Here is a 27,445-nt window from a genome sequence, read left to right as displayed (position 1 = left end):
AGGGGAGCAGAGACCACAAGGGGAGGAAGCTTGAATGCTTCAGAATTGGGTGGGTCGGGGGTGCGCATCAGGGCAGAGGGAGGAAGTGCAAAGTCCTGGGGGAACCCGTTGGGGTGTTCAGGCACCAGGCAGGAGGCCATGACGCCCCCTGCTCCCGACTAAGGGATTCCTGGTGTCAGCGAGGACTGAGCCATCGGGGACAGGCACAGGTGTGTCCCTTCAGCGCCACCTCCCTCCAGGCCAGCCTCCCTACTGCTGCCCCCAAGTGACCCCAGCCTCTTTCAAAGCTTGCTCCCCATGAGGCATTAGGACCTCCTCATTCTGACATTTAGGGACCCTGGGAATCTAATTTCACTTTCCTCTTCCAGCCTGTACCTGCTGCCTTCACCGTATTCAAGACTTAAGTTTGCTGGTGGCTGTGTCCCCCATGGGGTGGCTGTCATCTAGGCAGGATTATTCCTGGGGAGCCCTTCCCATCCCCACCTCCAATTCACCCCACCTCCAATGCACCTATACTTTTTTTTTTGAGACAGTCTCATTGTCTTCTAGGCTGGAGTACAATGGGGCGATCTTGGCTCACTGTAACCTCCGCCTCCCGGGTTCAAATGATTCTCCCGCCTCAGACTCCCCAAGTAGCTGGAATTATAGGCACCTGACATCATGCCTGGCTAACTTTTGTGTTTTTGTAGAGACAGGGTTTCACCATGTTGGCCAGGCTGGTTTTGAACTCCTGACCTCAGGTGATCTGTCTGCCTTGGCCTCCCAAAGTGCTGGGATTACAGGCTTGGGCAGTCTAGTGCACCTATACTATTAATAGCAGTGCCTCTGCCTGGGGCCCCTGAGAGAGGCTGGGGTTGGGGAGAGGCAGTCCAGCAGGCAGCTATCCATGTGCCCAGACAATGGCAAGTATGTGTGTGTGTGTGTGAGTACATGTGCATGTGGGTGTGTGTGCATGTGCATGTGTATGTATGTATGCATGTGTGTGCATGCATGTGTGTGTGTGTGGCGGGAGGTAGGGGTTTCTGCACCGTGACAGCAGGAAAGCACAAGCAGTTCTGGGATCCAGGACAGAAGGGGTTCCTCTGTGTCTGGGTCTCAGAGATGCTGCCCAGGGTGCTGGATATCTCAGTTGGAACTGGAAGGACAGGCGGTCACCCGGTGCAGGAGAGTAAGGGGCAGATTCCAGGCATTGGGGACTGTGTACAGGAAATATGACCAACCTGGGCACACTGGGTGGTCTGTAAGGCAGGGCTGTGGGGAGAACAGGCTGCCCAGGTAAGCCCTGGTGGACAAGCAGAAGGGCTTCCCTCCATAGGTCTCAGGGCCACCGGGTGGGTGGTGGAGGCCAGAGGTGACTTTCCCTTGGATCCCTCTGGGAACCAGAATGGAGGGTCATGGGTAGGGGAGGCTGGAGGCAGCGAGGCTGGTGAGGAGTCAAAGTTCAGTTGAGCCCACTCCCAGGTCAGGAGCATAGTCAGGGTTTGAAGGCTGTGGCGTAGCAAGGGGGCTCAGAACTATTCCACAGCGCCTGCGGCCTTCAGAACACAGGCTCAGCTTCTGTCCTGGGACTCGAGCTCTCCCAACCTGGCCCCAGTCACACCTTCAGACTAGCACATCACTCCAGCTAGCCACCCTCAGTCATCCCCGGGCCTTTGCAGAGGCTACCCTCCTGCCCTTGTCCCTAAGTCACTTAGGCGACCCCTCCTCACACGACAGGGCTCAGCACACTGGCCTGGAGAAAGAGCTGCTTCCTCCCCTACCCAGCGCCGACCTGCAGCCCAGGTCACTCTTCTCTGGCCCCCGCTTCACCTGGGTCTCTTCACCCTGAAGGAGCTCCATGGCTGGGGCGTCTCCCTGACTAGGCTTGTGGAGGGTAGGGTGTGTCTGTCTCCTTCCGTGTCCGCAGCATGATCTCAACCACTTGAGGAAGGAAAAGATCCACAAGGAAAGGAAAATGTTCCCTCCCTTCTCAATCATGGGGACTAACCATTCAGAGTTGAAGGAAAAGGAATGGAATATTTTGAGTGTAGACATTAGGAAATCTTCGAAAACCAAAAGTTATTACAGATTTTCAAACTACAAATGAAAATGCCATTGAAGCATTGTACAGTTTAAATAGCTAAGAAACGAAACATCAATCTCTATAACCCATCTAGACATAAAACACCCTTTACTCAAAAGGGAAAATGTTATTAGGAACAAAAGTGAGAAAACCACTGTGAATGATCCCCAGGCATGGTCCATGTTTAGCTCTGACCTCGCGAACAGCCCCTGTGATGGATTCACATACAGAGACTGTTTTTGGTCTAATTTATCTCTGGAAGCTGCTTTGGTGACTGGAGGACTCTCACTGATTTACTTTGTGTTGTTCTAGTTAACGTTATTAGTGCAGATATTATAGTATCATTGCTTAGTATCTTAAGTGTAGTTAGTACACTCAGTATTGTTGATAGTGTTTTAGTATAGGCAATTTAGTCAGCATCATGGGTTAGTATTTTAGCACAGTCAGTACAGTCAGTATTGTTGCTTAGAATTTTAGTGCAGTTAGTATAGTCAGTGTCATTGCTTAGTATTTTAGTACAGTTAGTATAGTTGTATTGTTGCTTAGCATTGTTAGTACAGTCAGTATAGTTAGTAACATTGCTTACTGTTTTAGCACAGTCAGTGTAGTTAGATTAATTGCTTAGTACTTTAGGGTAGTTAGTATAGTCAATATCACTCTTTCGTATTTTGGCATAGTTAATATAGTCAGTATCATTGCTAAGTATTTTCCCACAGTTGGTATAGTCGGTATTGTTGCTTAGTATTTTACTGAAATTAGTATAGTGATTATTATTGCTTAGTATTGTTAATGTAGTTAGTATGCTCAGTATCACTGCTTGGTATTTTAGCATAGTCAGTATGATTGCTTAGTATTTTAGCATAATCAGTAAAGTCACTCTCATTCCTTAGCATTTTAGCATAGTTAGTATAGTGAGTATCATTGTTTGATATGTTAGCATAGTTAGTAGAATCAACATTGTTGCTTAGAATTTTAGTGTGGGAAATACACTTAGTGTTTTATGGTAGTTAGTATAGTCACTATGTTTGATCAGGATTTTAGTCCAGTCAGTATAGTCAGTATGGTTGTAGAGCATTTTATCATACTTAGCATAGTCACTATGGTTCTTTTGTATGTTAGTGTGTTAGCCTAATTAGTCAGTATGGTTGCTTAGTATTTTAGCGTAGTTGGTATAGTCAGTAGAGTTGATTAAAATTTTAGCATAGTCGGCCGAGTCAGTATGATTGCTTAGTATTTTAGCATAGTCTGCATAGTCACTATCGTTGCTTAGTACTTTAGCATAGTATAGTAATATGGCTACTTAGTATTTTAGCATCGTTAATATAGTCAGTATAGTTGCTTAGTATTTTAGTGCAGTTAGTATAGTCAGTAGGGTTGATTAGGATTTTAGTGTAGTCAATAGAGTCAGTATGGTTGCTTAGTATTTTAGCGTAGTCTGCATAATCGCTATCATTGCTTAGTACTTTAGTGTAGTTAGTATAGTCAGTACTGTTACTTAGTATTTTAGCATCATTAACAAAGTCAGTATGATTGCTTAGTAGTTTAGTGTAGTTAGTATAGTTAGTAGGGTTGCTTCATGTTTTAGCATAGGCAGTATAGTTAGTATCATTGGTTAGTTTCGTTACAGTAGTCAGGAGAGTCAGTATCATGGTTTAGTGTTTTAGCCCAGTTAGTATAGTCAGTGTGGTTACTTAGTATTTTAGCATAGTCGGTACAGTTAGTATCGATAGTTGGTATTGTTATGGTAATTAGTATAGCCGGTATTGTGGCTTAGTATAGTTTAGCATAGTTAGTATAGTCAGCATTGTTGCTCAGTATTTTAGGGTAGTTAGTATGGTCTGTATTGTTACTCATTATTTTACCATAATATAGTCAATATTGTTGCTTAGCATATTGGCATAGTCAGCATATTCAGTATCATTGCTTAGTATTTTAGCAGGGTTGGTGTGGTCAGTACTGTTGCTTTTTGTTTTAGTGTAGTTAATACAGTCAGTAGTGTTGCTTAGCATCTTAGCATAAATGTACAGTCAGTATCATTGCTTAGTATTTTAGCATAGTTAGCATGGTCAGTATGGTTGCTTAACCTTTCAGTGTAGTTAATATGGTCAGTATGGTTTCTTAATATTTTAGCATAGTTAGTGTAGGCAGTGTCAATGTTAAGTATTGCTAGCATAGTTGGTGTGGTCAGTATCATGTCTAAGCATGTTAAGAGTTGTTAGTCTAGGCCAGGCACGGTGGCTCATGCCTGTAATCCCAGCACTTTGGGAGGCCGAGGTGGGTGGATCACGAGGTTAGGAGATCAAGAGCATCCTGGCTAACACAGTGAAACCCCATCTCTACTAAAAATACAAAAAATTAGCCAGGCGTGGTGGTGGGTGCCTGTAGTCCCAGCTACTTGGGAGGCTTAGGCAGGAGAATACCTGGGAGGCGGAGCTTGGAGTGAACTGAAATTGTGCCACTGCACTCCAGCCTGGGTGAAAGAGTGAGACTCCGTCTCAAAAAAAAAAAAAAAAAAAAAAAAAGTTAGTCTAGTATCATTGCATAATATTTTAGCATAGTCAATACAGTCACTGTTGTTGCCTTAATAAATTAGCATAGGTGCTATAGTTAATGTACTTCCTTAGTATTACAGCATAGTCAGTTTAGTCAGTATTCTAGCATAGATAGTATTCTAGTATAGTAGCAATAGTTACTATGCTAGAACAATAGTATTGTTGCATAGCGTCTTTAGTGTAGTCAGTATAGTCACTATCATTGCTTAGTATTCTAGTGTAGTCAGTATCATTAGCATCATTAGTGCAGTCAGTACAGTTAGTATCATTGCTTATTATTTTAGCACAGTCAGTGTAGTTAGGATAGTTGGTTATGTATTTCAGTGTAGTCACTATAGTCAGAATCATTGCTTAGTGTTCCTGAGTAGTCAGTATAGTCAGTATGGTTGTTTACTATGTTAGCATTGTCAGCATAGTTAGTGTAGTTGCTTAGTATTTCGGCATAGTCAGTATGGTCAGTGTGGTTGCTTATGGCTTTAGCATAGTCAGTACAGGTAGTATTGTTGCTTAGCAGTTCAGTGTGGTTAGCACAGTGAGTATTGCTGCTTATCATCATTACAGCCATCAATATGGTCAGCACTGTTGTTTAGTATTTTGGTGCAGTCAGTATGGTTGCTTAGTATTTTAGTGCAGTTAGCAAAGTTAATATCTGTATCAGTTTTTTCTTGCTTTGCTTGAAAGAAAACTCAAGACTGTGTAATTTATAAAGAAAAGAGATTTCATTGGTTCATGGTTCCACTGGCTGTACAGGAAGCATGATGCTGTCATCGCCTCAGCTTTTGGGGAGGTCTCAGGAAACTTAAGGCAGAAGGCAAAGGAGAATCGGCATTTTACACACCTGGAACAGGAGAAAAAGTGGGGGCGGGGAGCCATTACACACTTTTAAACAACCGGATCTCACGACAACTCACTTACTATACAGCACTAAAAGGGAAGAGTCCTAAACTGTTTATGAGAACTCTGCCCCTATGATCCAATCACCTCCAACATTGGGAATTACAACTGGACATGAGAATTTGGGTGGGTACAGAGATCTAAATCATATCTTTCTGTTTTGAGGCCCTCTCAAATCTCATGTCCTGTAACATTTCAAAACACAATCATACCTTCCCCTCAGTCTCCCGAAGTTTTAACTCATTCCAGCATTAACTCAAATGTCCATAGTCCAATGTCTTATCTGAGACAGGCTAGTCCCTTCTACCTATGAGTCTGTGAAATGAAAAACAACTTAGTGATTTCTCAGATACAATGAGGGTACAGGCATTGGGTAAATACTCCCTTACCAAAAGGGAGGAATCTGCCCTAACAAAGGGGCTACAGGCCCCGTGCGACCCTGAAACCCAGCAGGGAAGTCATTAAATCCTAAAATTCCAAAGTAATCTTCTTTGACTCCATGTCTCACATCCAGGGAACAGTAGTGCAAGGGGTGGGCTCCCAAGACTTTGGGCAGCTTTGCTTCTAAGGCTTTGCAAGGTACAGCCTCTGTGGCTGCTTTCACAGGCTTGTGTTGAGTGCCTACACCTTTTTCAGGCACAGCATGCAGCTGCCAGTGGATCTACCCTCCTAGGGTCTGGAGGGAAGTGGCCCTCTTTTCACAACTCCATTAGAAAACGATCCAGTGGGGACTCTGTGTGGGGTTCCCACCCCACATTTCCCCTTCCCACTGCCCTAGGAGAGGTTCTCCATGAGGGCTCCACTCCTGCAGCCAGCTTCTGCCTGGACATCTGGGATTTGTATACATCCTTCAGAATCTAGACAGAGGCTCCCAAGCCACCACTTTTGCACTCTATGCCCCTATAAATGATTAATACTATCTGGAAGCCACCAAGACTTATGGCTTGCACCCCCTGAAGCAGAGGCATGAGCTGTACCTGGGCCTTTCTTTCCAGCCATGGCTGGAGTTGGAGCAGCTGGAATGCAGGGAACAGTGTCCCAAGGCTACCCAGGGCAGCAGAGCTCTGGGTCTGGCCCACAAAATTATGCTTCATCCCCAGGCTTTTGGGCCTGTGATGGGAGGGGCTGCCACAGAGTCTCTGAAATGTCTTGGAGGCCTTTCTTCCATTGTCTTGGCTATTAGCCATTGGTTCCTTTTTACTTATGCAAATTTCTGCAGTTTGCTTTAATTCCTCCCCTGAAAATGGGTTTTTATTTTCTACCATATGGCTGGCCTACAAATTTCTCAAACATTTGCACTCTGCTTCCCTTTCAAATATAAAATCCAGTTTTACATCATTCCTTTGCTCATGAATATGAGCATCAGCAGTCATTAGAAGCAGCCAGACCACATCTTGGAACACTCTGCTGCTTAGAAATTTCTTCTCTCAGGTACCTTCAATCATCACTCCCAATTTCAAAGACCAGATCACTAGTGCAGGGGCACAATGCCTCCATGGGCTTTGCTAACACATAAAAAAAGTGACCTTTGCTCCAGTTCCCAAAAAGTTCCTCATCTCCGAAACATCATCAGCCTGGACTTTATTGTCCATATCACTATGAGCATTTCAGTCACAACCATTTAACTAGTCTCTAGGAAGTTCCAAACTTTACCTCATCTTCATGTCTTCAGAGCTCTGAACCCCCAACACTCTTCCAACCTCTGTCCATTACCCAGTTCCAAAGTCACTACCACATTTTCAGGTACCTGTAGAGCCATGCGTGACTCCTCAGTACCAATTTTCCATTTTAGTACATTCTCACATTACCTTATAAGAATACCTGAGACTGGGTAATTTATAAAGAAAAGGGTTTGGATTGGCTCATGGTTCCACAGGCTGTACAGGAAGCATGTTACTGTCATCTGCTTCCCTTCTACAGGAGATCTCAAGAAACTGACAGTCATGGTGGAAGGTGTTATGGGTGCAGCACTCCCTGGCTTGAGCAAGAGAGGATAGAGAGTGGTGAGTACTTCACCCTGTATAACAAACAGATCTTGTGAGAACTCACATTACCAAGTACTCACTCAGTATATTGGACCAAGGGGTGATGGTACTGAACCATTCATAAGAATTTTGCCCCATGAGTCAATCACTTCCAACCAGACCCCACATCCAACATTGGGGATTACAATTGAAAATGATATTTGGGTGGAAACATATATCAGTATCATTAATTAGCACTGTTAGTCTAGTGAGTATACTTAGTATAGTTGTTTACTGTTTTAGCACAGTCAATATAGATAGTATAATTTCTTAATATTTAAGCATAGGTAGTATAGTCAGTATCATTGCTTAGCAGTTTAGTGCAGCTAGTACAGTCAATATGGTTAGTTAATATTTTAGTGAAGTTTGTATAGTTAGCATGGTTTCTTTATATTTTAGTATAGTTATTATAGTCAGTATTATTTCTTTGTATTATAGCATAGTTATAATAGTCATTATTATCGCCTAGTTTTGTTAGTGTACTTGACATAATCAGCATGGTTGCTTAGTATTTTAGCAAAGTTTTTATGGTTGCTCAATATTTTAGTGTAGTCAGTATCGTTGATATGGTTGCTTAATATCTTATTGTGATCACTATAGTCTATATTGTTGCTTAGTATTTTGTAGTAGTCAGCACACTCAGTATCATTGTGTAGTACTGTTAGTGTAGTGTAGTCAGCATTGTTCCTTAGTTTCTTTGTCTGTAACATCAGCATCTTTGCTTATAGTTGGTACAGTAGGTATTGTTACCTAGTCTTTTAGCATAGTCAGTATGGTTTTTAGTATTTTAGCATAGTTTATATGGTTGCTTAGTGTTTTAGCATAGTTGGTAACTCAGTATCATTGCTTAGTATTCTCGTGTAGTGTTTATATTCCGTTTAATTGCTTAGTATTTTAATGTAGTTAGTATATTCAGTATCATTGCTTAGTATTTTAGCATAGTTATTATAGTATTATTAGTGTATTTAGTATAATTAGTGTGGTTTGTTAGTATTGTCAACCTAGGAAGTATAATTAGTGCTTCTCATTAGTTAGAAGAGTTGGTAGAGGTTGATTTGTACTCAGCATAGTTAGGAGGCACTGTGGAGCTGGGCTTGGTCTCAAACTCACCTGATGAGGAGATACAAAAGTACAGGATTTTTGAGACCATCAGTTGGGGCACATTCAGTGACCTCAAACTGGCCCAGCGTATGCTAACTGGGACCCAGGTGGCCATCAAAATCATCTCTAAGAAGCGTGGCTGCCCCAGCATCACTCTCCAGAGAGAGATAAGTATCATGAAGACCCTCAATCACCTGAACATCGACACAGCAAACACTGTCCATTTGGCAATGGAGTATACTGGAGGAGGAGAGCTGCACCACCAGATATGCCACCATGGCCACATCGAGGAGGAGGAGGCCTGGACTATGTTCAGGCAGATTCTGTAGGCACTGCAGTACTGCCACTGAAAGAACATCACACATTGAGAGCTACAGCCGCAAAACATCCTACTGGATGTAGAACACACACAATGTTAATATCACTGACTTTGGCTTCAGCATGACACTTAGGGAGGGGGAGAGGCTGAGAACCTTTCAGATGACTTACTCTTATGTAGCCCCAGAACTCTTCCTGGGCCATGGATACCAATGTCCCTACCACCAGTGTCTGGAGCCTTGGCATCATCCTGTACACTATGTTGGCCAGGGTCCTGCCATTTTACTTGGAGAACTCTAAGGACCTACAGAAAAAAATTACTCAAAGAAAGTACCACTCACCAACTTTTTTCATTTCTAATAGAAAGCATCAGAGCATCTAGTGGAAAAACATCAGAGCACAGTCCCTTCCTCCTGTAGGCCCCACCTGAACTTCCCCATCTGCAAAGGTTTCCACCTTCCCTGTGGAGCTAAAGAGGAATCAAAGCCAGCTGGCCTTTCCCATTTTCAGATGCCTGAGGAGGACCAGGAGTCAGGGCAAAAGGCCACTGTTCCTGCCAGTCCCCTACCAGTTCTGCAGATGAAATGAACCATTTCAAGCAAAGCGCCCCAGCATGGCCCTGTGGCCTTCCTCTTCTCCCAGAGCACCAGCAGCAGTAGGGGAGACCCAGAAGAATCCTTGTTCCAGGGAACATCCCAGGAAGCCAGCTCCCTCCATGCTGGGCAGCCAGGTGGTATAACCTCAGCCTCTCTGAATAAAATGAGCCAGGGCTTCCACAGGGCTGCCAGAAGATGTCTCAATTTCATGCTGAAATTACTTTGTTTCTGCCGAGCCCAAAAACCTCATCTTAATAAGATAGCACTGACAAACCAGGTGGATAGCTGTGACCAAGACAAAACCAAGTAGTTTGGGCAGTCAAGCAGCACTGCCTGCATTTGATTATATTTACTATGTTTATAAATATTATTTCAATTGGCAAATCATGTTTGTATTCATTCATGGGGTACAGTATAATGATTAGATAGATGTGTGCACTGGAATGATAAAATCAACCTACTTAGCATATTCATAACCTCAGAAAGACAAATTTCTCATGATGTCATTGAAGTGTTGATGTAAAAATGTTGATCTCATAGAAGTAGAGAGTAGGTTGATGGTGATCAGAAGCTGGGAGGCAGCAGAGTTAGGGAATGGAGAGTTGTTGGTCAAAGGACCAAAGTCTCAGATGGACAGGAGGAAGAGGTTTTGACATCTAGTACACAGCAGGGTGACCAATGAGAACACATTGCATACTGCAAAAACACCTGAGAGAGTCCACATCAAAGGTCTCCCTGCATTTAGAATGGAGACAATGAAGATCCTTAGGTCCAAGAACATTAAAACCTGACATTGAAACCTCGACAATATGTGGACTTTAACAGCTGCAAGTAGGAGCCAGGCAAGATGCCCAGGCTGCCATCAGCCCAGCATGCCTGGCCCAGGGGCCTCATCCAGCAGAGGACAGAGGTGTCCAAACTGCCACAGGGATCTCTCAGCGCCCGCCATCAGACACTGACGCCCATTTTACAGATGAGAGAGCCGGCCGCCTGAAGGGCACTCCTAGCCTGTATAATGCCTTTCTGAAAATCCACCCTCCAGATGGATGTAGCCTGGGTCAGGGAGCTGGGCCTGGGGTGGGCTGAACTTCAGCCCCCATGTGCCCTCTTGGCTGGGGAGAGGGTGGGAGTGCTGTGGGGCCCCTTATCTTCCCAGTGTGCTGCTGTCCTTAAAATCCACTTTGGGGGCAAGGGTCCCCCAGGTGTCAATACTGAATCTCCCTCCACCCAATGCCGTTTTGCCACCCCAGACAGAGGACCCCTTTGGGTCCCACTGGAGCTCCCCAAGAGTCCCTCAGAGTCTTCCCTACCTTGCTGCCATCCACCCTCTGGAAGTGCCAGCCCTGTGAGAAGAGGTGCCTTCCCCAGATCTGGCCTCCACTTGCATCGGATAAGGCCAGAGTTGTTTCTGACCTGTGACCTGTGACCTGTGGTAGAGTTTGACATCTCTTCTCCAGAAGCCAGGGCTCCAGGCTCAGTGAGCTGGGCTGAGTCAAGGGACCATAGGGAAGGGGCTCCAGGAACCTGAGCAAAATTCACAGATGGAAAGCACCCTCTAGTGTCCACCCAGGCCGTGCCTCCGGATCCATGCAGCCCTCGGTGCCGGCCGGGCTATCTTGTCTTGCTCATTTCTTTGTTGCCAGTGGCCTCCATTTGGGGGAACATTCTTGGGAGGAACTAATAGTCATGGAGCAGGGGAACAGGCCTGAGCAGGGCCGGCTCCCTAGAGGCAACCCAGAGAGCAGGGTCAGGCGGGGCGGGGGGTGGGCGTTCCAGCTCCACCATCCAGGTGAGGAAACCAAGGCTGTAGAGAGAGCAGGTAGGATCCCCAATAATATCTGGCCAAGAATGGATGGCAAAGCATTGGCTGTTTACCCCATTCCAGGCTGCCTCATGCCCACCCAGCCACTTCCCAGTACTCTGCTTTGTCCCCCTTCTCAGGTTCTGAAGTTGTCTTGTTTTATGCCCATCACCCGCACTGGAGCAGGGACCTTGACTCCCTCACAGCCGCACAGGCCTCGCACCCAGTAGGCCCTCAATCAATATTTGTGGAATCAGTGAGATGGGATTCAAGCCCGAGGGGTGTCTGCAGAGCATTGGAAGTACAGCCCTGGATCCCCGAAGCCACCTGGCAGAGCAGGCCTGGGGACACACAGGGGCAGTGGATGCCTACTGTGACTTTGGGGAACGTTGGTGGAACTGTCACTCACTAAGCTTATTTGCTCGTACAATTTGGGTATCCTGAGCTCCCTACTGGGCAAGTCTCGTGGGTTCACAGCTGCCCCTGAGTGTTTCCTAGGCAACCTCAAATCAGACTCTGCTCCTTAGTTGCCAGCACCTATTACTAAAGAAGCAGGGTGAAGAAGATTGGGGGCATCAGCCACAGGGGTAAGGAGAAGGCAAAGAGTTTTCCACTTACAGTGATGGTAGTAGTGGCAGCCACCTGGCCCAGGGCATCATCTCTTTCTCCTGTCTGTCCCTCTGCCCTGTCACCTCCCCACTACTCCCTGCCCAGCTCACTGCAGTCCTTTCTCCACCTTTCCAAGGTAGACGCAGCTTGCTGCTCTCCTGAGGCCCCACTAAGGCTGTGGCTTCTAGTCCCGCTGACCTCTTGGACTTTACTTCCCTGGCCCCCACACCCACTTCCTTTCTGTTTGTCCCAGCCCCACCCCCAACTCCCTCTCCCCCAGCTCCTCCTTTGCCATTCCTAATCCCCTCATCCTGATTCTTCTTTTAGGTTTTCTCTGGCTAAATTGTCTTTTATATACTTGCTAATATCTGTCTCCTTTCCCCCCAGACCTCCTCCTGGGCAACACGGAATGATGAAAATCTAGAACAGGAATCTCACTCCTGGCCCCAGCCAGGACTCAGGTTTTGTGAAGGGGGCTGGCGCAGGAGGAAAAGCAAACCCCACCAAACCAACACCTAGTCTGGAGCTCGGGCTAATTGCCACTCAAAACACGTTTCCTGCCTTTACTTTCCTATAGCCCAAGAATTCTTTCTGAAAAGGGTGGCCCCTGAGAACCATCTAAAAGCATCACAGGGTGGAGAGGCAAGGGTCCTGAGAGCTACTCTTGCTGTCCTTTGTCCCCAGTTTTCCTGAAGAAGCCAAGCTCCAGAGAAGAGGTGGCTTTTGGGGGGTTTGGATTACATTCCAAATCTAATTCTCAGTCCAGCAATCCTGCTCCCAGAGGCTCCCTTCATCTGTCCACTTGGCCAAGGAAGGGGTGGGTCGGCCCAAGCCCCCTTCCTGGCTGTAGACAGCCATCAGAAGGCTGTCCATGTAGCTGGGGCCCCAGAACCATGTCTCCATGGAAAGGTCCCAAGGAGCCGGAGCCCTTTAGCCTCAAGAAGAGCGTAGGGGACCCAGCACCCTTCTGAAACCTAAACTGCATTCTGGCCTGAGCTGTTTTGCACTGTCTGTGCCCTAGAAGGTTGTGAAGGCCTCTACGTGGGTCCTCCTGTTTCCCCATCTTCTGAGGCCCAGGGCTTCCTCAGAGCCTCCATGGATCCCACCACTGCACCCATCACATGGTGTCTGGGTCCTGCCTGCCTGGCTCACACCCCCTCCCCCACCCGCTGCCCTATTTCCATCCCTGGGACAGCCCGCTGGACACTGCCATTCCCTCTCTTAGAAGACTTACACAGGCACTGCCTATCCCTTTTGCCAATCTAGTTAATGTCACCTACTCAGAGAAGCCCTCCCTGAGCACCCACCTGCAGTAGGGTCACCCCCATCTTCCACCCTCACTTTTCCTGGTGTTTCCTTCCTGGCCCTTGTCCCTATTGGGAATTTTCTGCACTGATAGACTAGTCTGTCTCACCCCTCGGGGGCCAGCGTGCCTGTCTTCTCTGTCCCAGCACACTGCATGATCATTTGTGGGCATGAATTAAACAGGACGGCCCCAAGGTGCTGGGATTGGGAGCCCTTCACCCCAGGGGAGGAAGAAGCCTTGAGGAAGGGGAGAGGACCCGAGTTAGTGCCCTCTCCCCACCTCAAGGATCAGCACCGGGCAGGGTGAGCCACTGCGCCTTGGGGCTCCTGTGGCCTGTGCCCTTGACGGGTGGCCTGCAGGGGACGCGGCCGCACTCAGTCAGCTGTGGTCCTGGAGCAGCCGCGTCCGGGCGCGCGGCCCTGAGGAAGTATCAGCTTCACAATCCAGGGCTCCAAAGGACCCATGGGAGGGTCGGGAGGCTTATGGGAGTGATCCCGCGGCTGGGCCAGCGCTTTAAGGTCCCTAGTGACCCAGCGGAGTGGGCCCGGGTGAGGCATCTGGTGGCGCTGAGCGAGGAGTCGTGGGACCCGCAGAGGGCGCCCGTCCGTGTAGGGGCAGCAGCGCCTGGAGGGAGGAGGCCCTGGCCGCCGTCAGGGTTCAGGCTCTGCCTGGGGGTCCCTGACTCGGTCTTCCAGGCCAGGCTATGTCTCTTTGCCCAGGCTGGGCGGGGCCGTTGGCAGTTGAAAAGCCCCGCCCCAACCCCATCACCGCCGCCTGGCCCCGCCCCCGTCTCCATGGAGACCCGACGCCGCCGGAACACTTGTCAGGTGCTGCTCTGGAGCCTGGCGCCTGCCTTGCGTGCCCTGTCTGCCCCACGCGGGCGGTGCTGCTCAGGCTGGCCCCTACTCGAGACACCGGAATACCTGTCCACCCGTCCACTCCTGGGCCCCTTCCTCGCGGGGCGGGCTGTAGGGCACGGCGGGGTAAGAATCTGTTGTAACCGAGGAAGGGAACTGCTCCCAGGCCCAGAGAGTTTGGAGCCTGGGGTACTATCACAAACAGCCCAGGCCCCTCGCAGCTGGGCTCTGCCCTAGAATTTTCCTGCAGCAGGACTCTCCTCCGGAGGGACTGTGAATGTTTCCCCGGGAGGGGGTTGAAGCCAGAGCCCAGAGGTTTCCTCCCCTGGGGAACCCGTTCCCTTTGCCCCCCTGAGGAATCTGTCAGTCGCCCCCCTCGGGCTGCAGTGAAGGAGGCTCTGAGGGGACAATGGCCAGCTTCTCCCCTGCAAGGATAGGAGCCCCAGGGAAGGCATTCCTGCTCTGGGGACTGCCTCCCTCTCCCACATCAGAGCCAGCCCTTGCAGAAGCTAGGTCAAGCTGACCACTCTGTCTTTGATCTCTGCCAGGGATCTGAAAGAACATCCAGCCCCACGTGTGTTCCCCTCCTGACTCAGGCTAGATCACATCTAAGCCTGCCAGGGAGGCTGGTCTCCTCAGAAAGCCCCTGCACTGATGTCTAGATGTCCAGAGTCCCAATAGAAGACTGTCTCTTAAAAAATACAAATAAAAATAAAAAGATAAAGGGGACCTCTCTCTTGTTCTGTTTCCTTTCTTCTTCAGTTCTTCCAAAATCTGATTTTTGCTCGGGCTAATAGGAAAGTCATCTTCCTGCTGCCTGAAGTCATTGTCTCATGTTCCTTTTCCTTCCTAGAGATCTTCTAAACAGCGTCAACTAGATCGCAGCCATCTGGCCCCTGCTCACTTCAATGGCATTCATTTCTCCCTCACCTCTGCTCATTTTTGGATCTTTCAGCATTTCCCCCCAATATACCAGCCTTCCCCTGCTTCTGTGGTTCAGCTCTGCTGCCTCCCTCTGATACCCTCTTCCAGTGCTTATTGTCTGGGCCAATGATTCTTCATTTCATCACATCCAGCTCAGGTATTATTCTTCTCTTTAGAACTACTTCCTTATTTGCATTTCTTATTTTTGACATCTCTCCTAGAAGGGCTCTGATCTCCTGAAGACAGGTGCTATTTTTTTCCATGTGCTTATTCCCTAACACTTAGCACAGACTGAGGTGTTCAGGAAGTGCTTGTGGAGTCAAGGCATGAAATAAGCTATGTGGGCCCAGGGACAACAGGAGTGGCATGAGGCAGTCCCTGAACATCGTGGTCTGTACTCCACCTCCCCGACTTGTGGCTCCCTGGAGGAACAGAGTAGGAAGAAGAGGAATTTGAGATCCTAGCCTGTCATGTGAGGACAAGAGGAGAAGCAAAATACGGTAATATATGTTCTGGTAAGATGTGACATGTGTGAATCACTAATTCATTCATTCAGTAAAACTGTATTCCGTGCCTACTATGAGCCAGACACTGTGATAAACTCTGGGGCTAGAGTTGTGGGCCAAAGTGATAAGGCCCTTTTCTCACAGAACTCACATTCCAGTCAAGGTCATGGAGACAGGGGTAGGGCAGACAACAAGCAAGGAAACCAGAAATATAGGAGGTCATTGAAAATAATAATAAATGTGTCATGAAGGGACTGGAACATGTGTGAAATGACGGAAATTAGCAGCTACTTCATTTTGGGTACACAGGAAAAGGTTATCTAAGGAGGTAACATTTAAGCCAAGACTTAGTTGGCAATGAGGAGCCAGACTTGCTGGAGTAGGTATTAGTCTGTTGGAGCTGTTAGAACAAAGCACCATAGACAGAGCATCTTATGAACAACAAAATTTTATCTCTTACAGTTCTGGAGCCTGGAAGTCTGAGATCAAGGTGTCAGCATGGTTGCTTCTGATGAGGGCCGACTTGCCCATTCCAGTTGTAAGGTCTCACTATGTTCTCACATGGTGGAGAGTGAGCTAGATCTCTGGCCTCTTCTTAGTGATACTAACTACTGGTACTAATCCCACTCTCAAAGATTCTGCCCTCATGACCTAATTACCTCCCAAAGGTCTTAACTTTCAAATATTGTTACATTAGGATGAGAGTTTCAACATATGAAATCTGGGTGATACATTCAGTCCATTGCAGGAGACAGCATCCTAGACTGATAAAGCTAAAGGTGCAAAGACCCTAAGGCGAGAATGGTTTTGACGCATCTGAGGCACAGGGAGAAAGCCCGTGTAGCTGAAGCAGAATGAACCCGAGGGACACTGTCAGGGGATGACAGCCTAGAGGTAGGCAGGAACCGGTTCATACCTGCTGGTCCTGTGGTTGATTGTTCTCTTTATTGGGGTTTTATTCACCCATTGTGGTGAAGGGGGCTGTAAGTCACTGCAGGCTAGTTCAGCTCAAAGATCTTCCATCCACCCCCCGAAATGGACAGAGGATTCCTGTTCTCGAGGTTTCAGAGTTCCTTTGTTAGGGGCGGCTCTGGAATTCTATGTAGAAGTGAACTGACGGGTAGCAACCTAGGAAACTCATCTTAAAGCTGCATTGCAATAGCAAACGCAATGTATTTATTTAGCTTCTGTGATCTAAACTTTTAAAAATATCAATCTTTCCAATTCACACTTCCCATAAAAATTGAAGAACGTATATTTTAAGGTGGTTTAAATGGGCTGTTGGGCATTATTAGGAGTAAAAGGCATTGCACAGAGGCCATCTCCAAGCGGCATCGCCAAGACTGGTTGGTCTCGGGACGCGCGCACAACCTGGAGATAAAGAGGCTCGCGCTTGGTACCCGCCTCTTTGAGAAGGGCAGGTGATACCTACGCCGCAGGCGGGCAGGCGGGCGGGGGGCCCAGTTCGCATGCGCCGGGCGGTGCTGGGGGTGGGGCGAGCGGCTGCCTGGCGGATTCGCGCGGGTGCTGAGAGTGGCCAGCAAAGGCAGCGTTCGCCGCCCCTCAGCCCGGTCCCTGCGCCGCCGCCGCCTGCGTTTCGGTTTGTGAGCAGGCCCGGCCCGGCCGGGAGCGAAAGCGAGACCGTGGAGCAGTCGCCGCCACAGTCGCCAGGGCCGGGGAAGGCGGGCGATGCCCCCAACCGCCGCTCGGGCCATGTCCGAGGGGCGCGCGTGTTGTCGCCGCCGGGGCGCCGCGCCCACCTGTCGTCCCCCGGGCCCAGCAGCTCGTCCGAGGCTCGCGAGGAGCTGCGCCGCCGCCTCCGGGAGCTCATTGAGCGCAGCCGGGTGATGATCTTCAGCAAGAGCTACTGTCCCCACAGTACTCGGGTAGGCGCGGCCTTCGCCGGCTCCACCGCGCGCCACCGGACCCGCCACGCGGACGCCACTCCCGGCAGGGCGGGTCCGGGCTGGGGCGCCCGCGGGTCCCGGGCTGCGGCAGTGAGGTCAGCCGCCCGTCCTCTCCTCTCCCTGGGCTTCCCCTGAGGTGGGCTTGTGATAGTTTATCAAAACAGAAACACTCCTAATTGCGTGACCTCGACCTGGGTTAGGACCCTGTGCCGAGCCTCAGTTCCCCGTCTTGTGAAACGAAGGTACAGGAAGGTTGTGAGGTAATTTCAGCTTCATGCACACTGCCTTAACTTTTCGGCGCGGGCTAGGAATCCGGCATTATTTCTAAGGACAAATGTATTCTGAGTTTAAGAGTACTTCACTTAAAAACGAGTCTTTGGGTGATAACCTACGTGTAAGGCAGAGACTTTCAACGTTCAGGAATTTACTTCATTTTACAGAAAGTTGAAAAATGATACGTGGAAGACAGTATGCAAAAGCATAAACTATTAGGTTGAGTTCATGAAATTATAGGCTGTGTTTTTCAAATATGTTTGAAGTTTACATTGATGTGTATAGTTTCTTAAAACATATATTATGCATATACATTTTTAAGAATAATAAAGTGACACTAGAAACTTCCTTGGCTGTCTCCTCCCTCCCTCAGGATTAACCACTATGCAAAATTTCTTTTTTTTTTTTTACATTTTTACCAAATATATACATTATTAATCAATATTTGGTTCCTTTTGGCCTGTTTTGGGACTTGAGATAAATCGAACCATACATACATCTGCAGTTTTCTTCCTCAACAGTTATGTTTCAGAGATTCATGCATATTAGTATCTGTAGCTGGGGTTCATTAATTTTCATTGCTGACTATTTCCTGGGATGAATCATTCCGGAGTTTATCATTTTGCTGTTTCTAGTATTTTGGTCTTAAAAAACAGTACAGCTATATGCTTATTCTTGCACATAACTCCCAGCGCACTTGCAAGAGACTTACTCTAGGATAGATGTCTTGAAGCTGAGTTGCTGGGTCATAAAGGATGCATGATTTCTACCTTAGCAAGGTAATGCCCAACTGAGTTTCCAAGTAGTTATACCAATTTATTCTCCTCCTAGTTTATAACAATTCATCTTGCTCTACATCCTTGCTAACAGTTGATATTTTTAATTTTTGCCATTCTGGCAATTTTGAAATGGCATTCCATTATGGTTTAATTTTGCATTTCCCAAATGAAGTCCAGTGTGTTCATGGGTCATTTGAATTTCCTCTTCTATGAAATTCTATAGTGTGTTTTTCATTTTTTTCAGGCCTTTTGCCTATTTTCCTATGCAGTGGTTTTTAGTTGTTTGTACTAGACTTGTAGGTGTTCTTTATATATTTAGGATGCTTATCCTTTGGTTATGTATACAGTAAGTGCTCACTCAACATTGTTGATAGGTTCTTGGAAACCAACCTTAAGCCAAATGACATGTAACAAAACCAGTTTTATTGTAGGCTAATCGATAGAAGTAAGAGTTAAGTTCCTATGGCATATTTCTGACCACAAAAAAAAAAAAAAAAAAATCACCAAACTTTTAAATAGAGACCCAAAACATGTCTAGTATTAAACATTGAAATAAATGTGAACTATACATACATTTAAGAGAGATTAAAGAGAACAAGGAAGAAAATTATTTACCCAATTTCTGGTGAATCAGGAGAGGTTGGGTTCTAATGGTAGTGGGTGAAATCAAAAAATGTTTGCAAAACAGGATTTTAAGGAGCACCTTGTGCCACTGGGCAGTTCAAAAACAAAATCAGAAATATGGAGGGTACACTGTTGAGTGCTCTCTTACTGCGTTCGTTATTGTTTGCATCTATATGATTATTGTCTACTTTATGAAGCTTTATTTGGCAATAATTTATATTTGCTTATTCATTCCTTTTCCAACCCATTTGCTCCATTTCAGGATTGCAAGTGGCCAGAGCCTATCTTGACAACTCAGGGTGCTAGGCGGGATCCAAACCTGGCTGGGACACCATCCCATTGCAGGTGCACTTGCACACACACCCACACTTTCTGTGACTGGGAAAATGTAGATACATCAATTAGCCTAACATGCACATCTTTGGGATGTGGGAGGAAGCTGGAGTACCTGGAGAAAACATGAAGAGAAGGTGCAAACTCCACTTGACAGTGGCTCTGGCTGGGAATAGTTTTATTAATCACTGTTGTAATGAACTAATGTTATTTGAGGACCTGCTGCTGTAGAAAATCTGTCAGATTTAGCTTCCTTTTTCACTCTTTTTATGGGATTGATATGGTTTGGTTTGGATTTGTGTCCCCAACCAAATATTGAAATGTAATTCCCAATGCTGGAGGTAAGGCCTGGTGGGAGATGAATGGATCATGGGGGTGAATTTCTCATGAATGGTTTATTATCATCCCATTGGTACCGTCCTCATGATAGTGAGTTCTCATGAGATCTGGTCATTTAAAAGTGTAGCATCTCCCCACCCCACTCTCTTGCTCCTGCTCTGGCCATGTGAAGTGCTGGCTTTGCCTTTTGCCATCATTGTAAGTTTCCTGAGGCTTCCCAGAAGCCAAGGAGATGCCAGCATCATGCTTCCTGTGGAGTCTACAGAAGCGTGAGCCAATTAAACCTCTTTTCTTTATATATTACCCAGTCTCATATTTCTTTATAGCAATGGGAGAACAGACTAATGTAAGGATCTTTTCATTAACTGAAGTTTGTAAGTTTAATGTATTTGCTTCTATCATTCTTTTCCTTTTATGGCTTGCTTTTGGTGTCTTATTTAGGAAATCTGTTTCTATTCAGAGATCATAAAGATATTCTCCTGTTTTAGCTCCTGAAAATTGAGTAGTGAGTAGTGTGCTTTTCATACCCACCTTCTTGACATCTACCTGGGATTGATACTGGTAATATGAGTAGGGATCCAATTTATTTTCTTCTTTGTGACTTACCAGGTGTTCCTGTTTCCTTTTTCGGAGACCCCATCCTTTCCACACTAGTTTGTATGCTCACTCATCATTGGTCAGGTTCTCATGTATGTGTTGGACTATTTCTGGGGTCTGTTTCTGTCTCTATTTCTTAAGAGTTTTCCTTTGTAGTTTGCATAAATACCAAGAGATCAGAACTGTGTCTGTCTACTGCTGTATTACTGGGGCCTAGACAATAGTGTCAGGCACATAATATAGGGTGAATTATCCTAAATAATTTTAGTCAAACTTTTGCTGATACAGAAAATCTTAGGACAAATGATCCTCTATTCTGTATGTGTTAACATTTTCAGTAATGTGGCCACGATTTTGAGTCCCATTACATATTTGGACAGCTCTGATTATCGGAATTTTTTTTTTTTTTTTGAGACGGAGTCTCGCTCTGTCACCCAGGCTGGAGTGCAGTGGCCGGATCTCAGCTCACTGCAAGCTCCGCCTCCCAGGTTCACGCCATTCTCCTGCCTCAGCCTCCTGAGTAGCTGGGACTACAGGCGCCCGCCACCTCACCCGGCTAGTTTTTTGTATTTTTTAGTAGAGATGGGGTTTCACCGTGTTAGCCAGGATGGTCTCGATCTCCTGACCTTGTGATCTGCCCGTCTCGGCCTCCCAAAGTGCTGGGATTACAGGCTTGAGCCACTGCGCCCGGCCGATTATCGGAATTTTTTTAAGTGAAGCGAAATCTGCCTCTCTGAAATGTTTATTCATTCTTGGAGGTGAGCATTGCTCCAGTGGGCAGAATTAAGAACTTTGCTTCTGCTTGGAGGGCAGATCTTCCAGTACTTTTGCCAAGTGTTTTTCTTGCTTGACTGAGTAGCCTGCTTTCTTACATGTCTGTCTTTACATGTGGCCGCTCACTAACTTGATTGTACAGGTTTTTTTTTTTTTTTTTTTTGGACCATGAACCTCTTAAATGTATCTCCCAAAATTAGACACCATATTCCACATGTGTCCTTATCCTTGCAGAGTCAAGGAGAGAGATTGTTTCTTGATTGGGCTGCTAATGGCATTCAGTAAGCGTCATTGGGTGCTTAGTGTCGCAGAGACACGGAAATGAACAAACCTTGGTCTTGCCTCCTGTAAACTCATAGTCTAATTGAGCTGTAATCAGCCAGCTTGCATGTGTAGAAAGAAGTGCATAAGAAAAACGAGAGTTGTGGGAATAAGAGATAAAACAGTGGCTTCTGTTGAGAATCAGAACAGTCTAAGAAAATGCCACATAAGTTGGTCCTTGAGGGATAAGTTAGTCTGTAGGTAAGAAAGAGCATCTAGTTAAGAAACTAGTATCAGCAAAGATAGATAATGATAAAAGGAAAATAGTATGGCTGAGCACAAGGTATATGCAAGGGAATCAGGAAGATTCATTGGAAAATGGCTGGAAATTTAGTTTCAAAGGTGATTTAGGGAGGTCTTTGTTTTTTTGAGATGGGGTCTTGCTCTGTTGCCCAGACTGGAGTGCAGTGGCTTGATTTTGGCTCACTGCAACTCCTGCCTCCCAGTCTCAAGGGATCCTCCTACGTAAGCCTTCCAAATAGGTGGGACTGCAGGCGCATGCCACCACACCTGGGTAATTTTTGTATTTTTTGTAGAGACAGTGTTTCACCGTGTTGCCCAGGCTGGTCTCGAGCACCTGCACTCAAGTGATCCACCTGCCTGGCCTCCCAAAGAGCTGGGATTACAGGCGTGAGCCATCATGCCTGGCCAAGGAGGTCTTAAAATGCTTGCTAATAAGTGTGAACTTAATGATATGGCAAAGAAAAGTCATCTCACACTTGTGAGCAGCATTTGACCTGTGATTTGAAATCTAGCCATCATATAAAACTAGACTCAGTGTAGAGGCAGCTAGACTAGTTGGAGAGTCCATGTTAAAGGGCAAATGTAAAATAATAACGCAAACTGAACAGTGAATAAAATGTCCTGACTTTTAGAAGTACTTTCCCCACATTAATTTTAAGCCATGTTTCCCCAGTCCTGTATGAATTCAATACATTTGTGAATTACAAATTTATATTACCATTGGTTCGCTTTTTAAAAAATATTGTGATAAAATACACATAACATAAAACTTACCATTTTAACTATTTTTTAGTGTAGAGTTCAGTGGCACTAAGTACATGCACATTGTTGTGCAACCATCAGCAGCATCCATCCACAGAACTTTTTCATCTTCCCAAACTGAAATTCTATACCCATTAAACACTTACTCCCTTTTCCTCCTTCTCCCAGCCCCTGACAACCACCATCCTACTTTCTGTCTCTATGAATATGACTGCTCTAGGTACCTCATATGAGTTGAGTCATACAGTATTTGTTTTTTTGTGTCTGGTTTATTTCACTTAGAGTAGTGTCCTGAACATTCAACCATGTTGTAGCATGTGTCAGAATTTCCTTTTTTTTTAAAGATTGAATCATATTCCACGGTATGTATATAACACATTTTGTTTATCCATTTATCTGTCAATGGTCACTTGCATTGCTTCCACCTTTTGGCTATTATGAATATTGTTTCTATGAACATGGGTGTACAAATACTTATTTGAGTCTCTGCTTTCAATTCCTTTTGATACATACCTGGAAATGGAATTGCTTGATTATATGCTATTTCTATTTGTAATTTTTAGAGAAACTGTCATTCTGTTTTCCATAGTGGCAACACTATTTTACATTCCCACCAAAGTGCACAAGGGTCCCAGTTTCTCTGCATCCTCACCAACATTTGTTATTTTCTGTGTTTTTAAAAATAATACTTATCCTAATGCATGTGAGGTGTTATCTCATTGTGATTTTGATTCACGTTTCATTAAAGATTAGTGATGATGAACAACTTTTCATGTGCTTATTGGCCATTTCTATCTTTTATTTGAAGAAATATCTATTCAAGTACTTTGCCTATTTTTAAGTTGGGGTTTTAACTTTTTGTTCTTGAGTTTTAGGAGTACTCTATATAATCTAGATATTAATCCCTTATCATATATGTGATTTGCAAATATCCTATTCAGTTCCTTGGGTCGCCTCTTTACTCAGTTGATAATGTCCTCTTTTCTTTTTAAGAGATGGCATCTTGCTATGTTGCCCAGGCTGGAGTGCCGCAGTTATTCACAGGTGTGATCAAAATGCACTACAGCCCCGAACTCCTGGACTCGATGATCCTCCTACCTCAGCCTCCTGAGTAGATACTGTCCTTTGATGACCACGAATTTCAAATTTTTGTGAGGTGCTATTTGTCTGTTGTTTCTTTTGTTGCTTGTGCTTTTGAGATCATATCCATAAAATCATTGACAAAGCCAGTGCCATGACACTTTTGCCTTATGTTTTATTCTAAGAGTTTTATAGTTTTAGCTCTGACTTTTGGGTCTTTGATCCATTTTGAGTTAGTTTCTGTACACGGTGTTAGGTAAGGGTCCAGTTTCATTCTTTTGTTAGTGGACAGCCAGTTTTCTCAGCATCATTTGTTGAAAAGACAAATGATGCTTTCCCCATTGAATGGTCTTGGCACCCTTGTTAAAAATCATTTCCCTGTATATATGAGGCTTTATTTCTGTGCTCCCTGGTCTCTTCCTTGGTCTGTAAGCCTGTCTTTATGCCAGTATGGCACTGTTTTGATTACTGTATCTTTGTAATAAAGTTTGAAATCAGGAAGCATGAGTTCTTCCACTTTGTTCTTCTTTACAAGACTGTTCTGGTTATTCAGGGTCTTTTGAAATTCCATATGAATTTTAGGATGGATTTTTCTATTTCTGTAAAAAAAATCATTGGGATTTTGATAAGGATTGCATTAAATCTGTAGATTGCTTTGGGTACTACTGACATCTTTGCAGTATAAAATCTTCCAATCCATGAACATGGGATGTTGTTATTTGTTGCTATCTTATTTAATTCCTTTCAGCAACATTTGTGGTTTTCAACATCCAAGTCTTTTGCTTTCTCGGTTAAGTTTCTTCCTAAGTATTTAGTTCTTCCTGCTATTATAAATGAAAATTTTTTCTCAATTTCCATTTTGGATTGTTCATTATTGGTATACAGAAAATCAACTGATTTTTGTGTGTTGATTTTGTACAATGCAACTTTGCTGAATTTCTTTATTTCAACGGTTTTGGTGTGTGTGCATCTGTGAAATCTTTAGGTTTTCTACACATCAGATCATGTTGTCTGTGAACAGAGATAATTTAACTTATTTTCCAGTTTGGATGCCTTTTATTTCCTTTTCTCGTGGTATTGCTCTGGCTAGGACTAATAGTACTTTATTGGAGGGGGACAGGGTCTTGCTGTGTCACCCAGGCTGTTGTGAAGTGATGTGATCATGGCTCACTGCAGCTTCAAACTTCTTGGCTTCAGCAATCCTCCCACCTCAGCCTCCAGAGTACCTGGGACTACAGGCATGTGCCATCATGCCTGGCTAATTTTTATTTTTTATTTTTTGTAGAGATGGGGTCTTACTCAGTTGCTAATGCTGGTCTCACACTCCTGGGGTCAAGCGGTCCTCCTGCCTTGGCCTCCCAAAGTGCTGGGATTATAGGTGTGAGCCACTGTGCTCAGCTGCAGTACTACTGTTTTGAATAGAAGGGTAAACCCCACAATCTCATTACTGGGTATATGCCCAAAGGAATATAAATCATTCTATCATAAAGACATATGCATGTGCATGTTCATTGCAGCATTCTTCATAATATCAAAGAGATGGAATCAACCCAACGCCCATCAATGATAGACTGAATAAAGAAAACGTTATACATATATACCATGGAATACTATGCAACCACAGAAAAGAATGAGGTCATGTCCTTTACAGGAACATGGATGGGGCTGGAGGCCATTATCCTAAACAGACTAATTCTGGAACAAAAAACCAAACACTGCATGTTCTCATTTATAAGTGGGTGCTAAGTGATGAGAACACATGGACGCATAGATAGGAACAGCAGACACTGAGGCCTACCTGAGGGTGCAGAGTGGGAGGAAAGAGAGGATCAGGAAAAATAACTAATAGGTACTAGGCTTAACACCTGGGTGACAAAATAATCTGTACAACAAACCCCTGTGGCATGAGTTTACCTGTATCACAAACCTGCACATGTACCCCTGAACTTAAAAGTTAAAAAAAAAAGAAGTGGTGAAAGCATCACTGTCTTCTTCCTGGTTAGGGCTAGGGAGCCTGGTTTTTCTGGACCACACTCATTTAGAGTGGAGCTCCCATCAACTGCTCCAGGGCATGGGAGGGAAGGGGTGGATTGGGTGCAAATGGCATAGCATCTCCATGTTTTAATTGAGATTTAGTATATTTTCTTGAATAAGTGTTTTTTCATTTGCTCAATGCCTGTAGGAACTTTCCAGATAGTTTCTAGTGGTTGTTTTAAATAATTTTCCCCAGTTTTCCCCTGTTCACACTTCCATTCTGAAAGTGGAACCTCTAGATCTTACCTTAAGGGCTGAGGACACTGAAGGCTTTTAAGTAAAGTGGTGAAAAGTGGTTTTAAATGACCACTTTGGATGTAATTTTCAGAAGTAGAGAGGACAAAGCTGGTGCAGAAAGAACTTGTAGGATATTACTGAGAATTTCCAGTAGTCAATGTTGATGGCTCGGATTAAGATAGCAACTATGGGGAACTAGAAAGATGAACCAGTTCAACAGAGAATTGCTAAAACTTTGTAATGACAGTGAATGGCTGAGGAGTTCATGTGGGATAGGAAGATGTTCCCTGAGACGGAGGCATAAAAATGATTCCCAATTAGAGCTCTGCAGTCGTTAAGGTGCAGATCCTGCTGCAGGTCCTGATTTTGCATGTCTGGTAAGCTCCTGGGTGATGCTGTCCTTCTGTTCCTCTGCCCTCTGTTTGCGTGAGTAGCAAGGCTGTAGTTGCTCTTATTTAATCAACTGGAGACGGTGCTATAAATTAAATTGTCACTTGTCTGTTTCCCCTACTAAAGGGTAGAGATTGTATCTTATTCCTTGTTTTCTTTTGAGTACTTAGAAATGTGGATGAACCATTCAAAGTGTTTGATGTATAAAAATTTTTTGAATGATTTAATGACTGTTGAAAGGAAACACGGGAAGAGGAAAAGGTACGTGGAAGGAAAGGAGTAGTATTGTGGGTGTGTTGCCTGTGAAATGCCTGTGGGACATGCAGGTGGAAAATAGATACTGCCTATCTTGAGTTCAGAAAAGAGATTTGGGCAAAAGTTGTAGATTTGAAAGTCATAAGAGATGGTAAAAAGAAGGCAAGGGATGGCCTAAGATTATTTTGGGAAAATGTATAGAGGAAAGGAAAAAAATAAAAAACAAAAACAAAAACCACCCATCAGCTAGAACTCCTGTTCCTCCAGAACATTTCTTTTTGACATCTCTCATTACTATGTTCATATTTCACAGCTGTTGAATCTTTTGTGAGAGTGAAACTTAGCTAAATTTTTGTTACAGGTGAAAGAACTCTTTTCTTCTTTGGGAGTCGAATGTAACGTCTTGGAACTTGATCAAGTTGGTAAGTAGACCAGTTACTACACGGTGTTGTTTATAATAAATGCCAACAAGATTGACTTCTTTCCATTTACTTTGTTCAATTCAGATTACTCTTGTCTTCGGGTTAAATGAGGCATTTTTGTCTACATTCAGCCATGCAGAAAATGAACCCTTATGTGGCAGATAAGTTGGTGTAGGATTTTTATTTATACATTTTCCATATTTGAGGGAAGGGAGTGGGAGGAAGATATATAAGCTGCTCCCTTTGAAGTACTTGAGGCATTTCAGATGTATCTGCCAGCTCTCTAGCAGAATAGATTAAGCTGTAACAAATGAAAAGGATCCGCTCCCATTTCCTGGCTGTGTCATCCACCAGGGAGAGTGCATTAAGTTTTTAGCTTTATACTTTTGAATTCTTGGCATTCATACATCTAATATTAGTTGAGCACTTTACACATAAGGAGCTTTTCAAGGGTGAGGACATGGTGATGAACTGAACAAGTTTGATTTCTGCCTTCATAGAACCTCACTGACTCATTTTAACCAA

General features: G+C 45.1%; 1 protein-coding gene across 1 annotated transcript in view; it reads left to right on the top strand.

Moving 5' to 3' along the window:
* The first annotated feature begins 17,089 nt into the window (after positions 1 to 17,089).
* TXNRD3 (thioredoxin reductase 3) overlaps positions 17,090 to 27,445 on the top strand; it is a 57,823-nt gene continuing 47,467 nt past the window's right edge. The window contains exons 1-2 of the mRNA XM_010380580.2: positions 17,090 to 17,436; positions 26,860 to 26,920. Of these exons, the coding sequence (XP_010378882.1) occupies positions 17,398 to 17,436; positions 26,860 to 26,920 (100 nt within the window). The 5' untranslated portion in view covers positions 17,090 to 17,397. The remainder of the gene's footprint in view (positions 17,437 to 26,859; positions 26,921 to 27,445) is intronic.

Source organism: Rhinopithecus roxellana, chromosome 1, assembly GCF_007565055.1.
Source record: "Rhinopithecus roxellana isolate Shanxi Qingling chromosome 1, ASM756505v1, whole genome shotgun sequence".
Taxonomy (NCBI): Eukaryota; Metazoa; Chordata; class Mammalia; order Primates; family Cercopithecidae; genus Rhinopithecus; species Rhinopithecus roxellana.
This window is presented reverse-complemented; position numbering and strand designations above follow the sequence as displayed.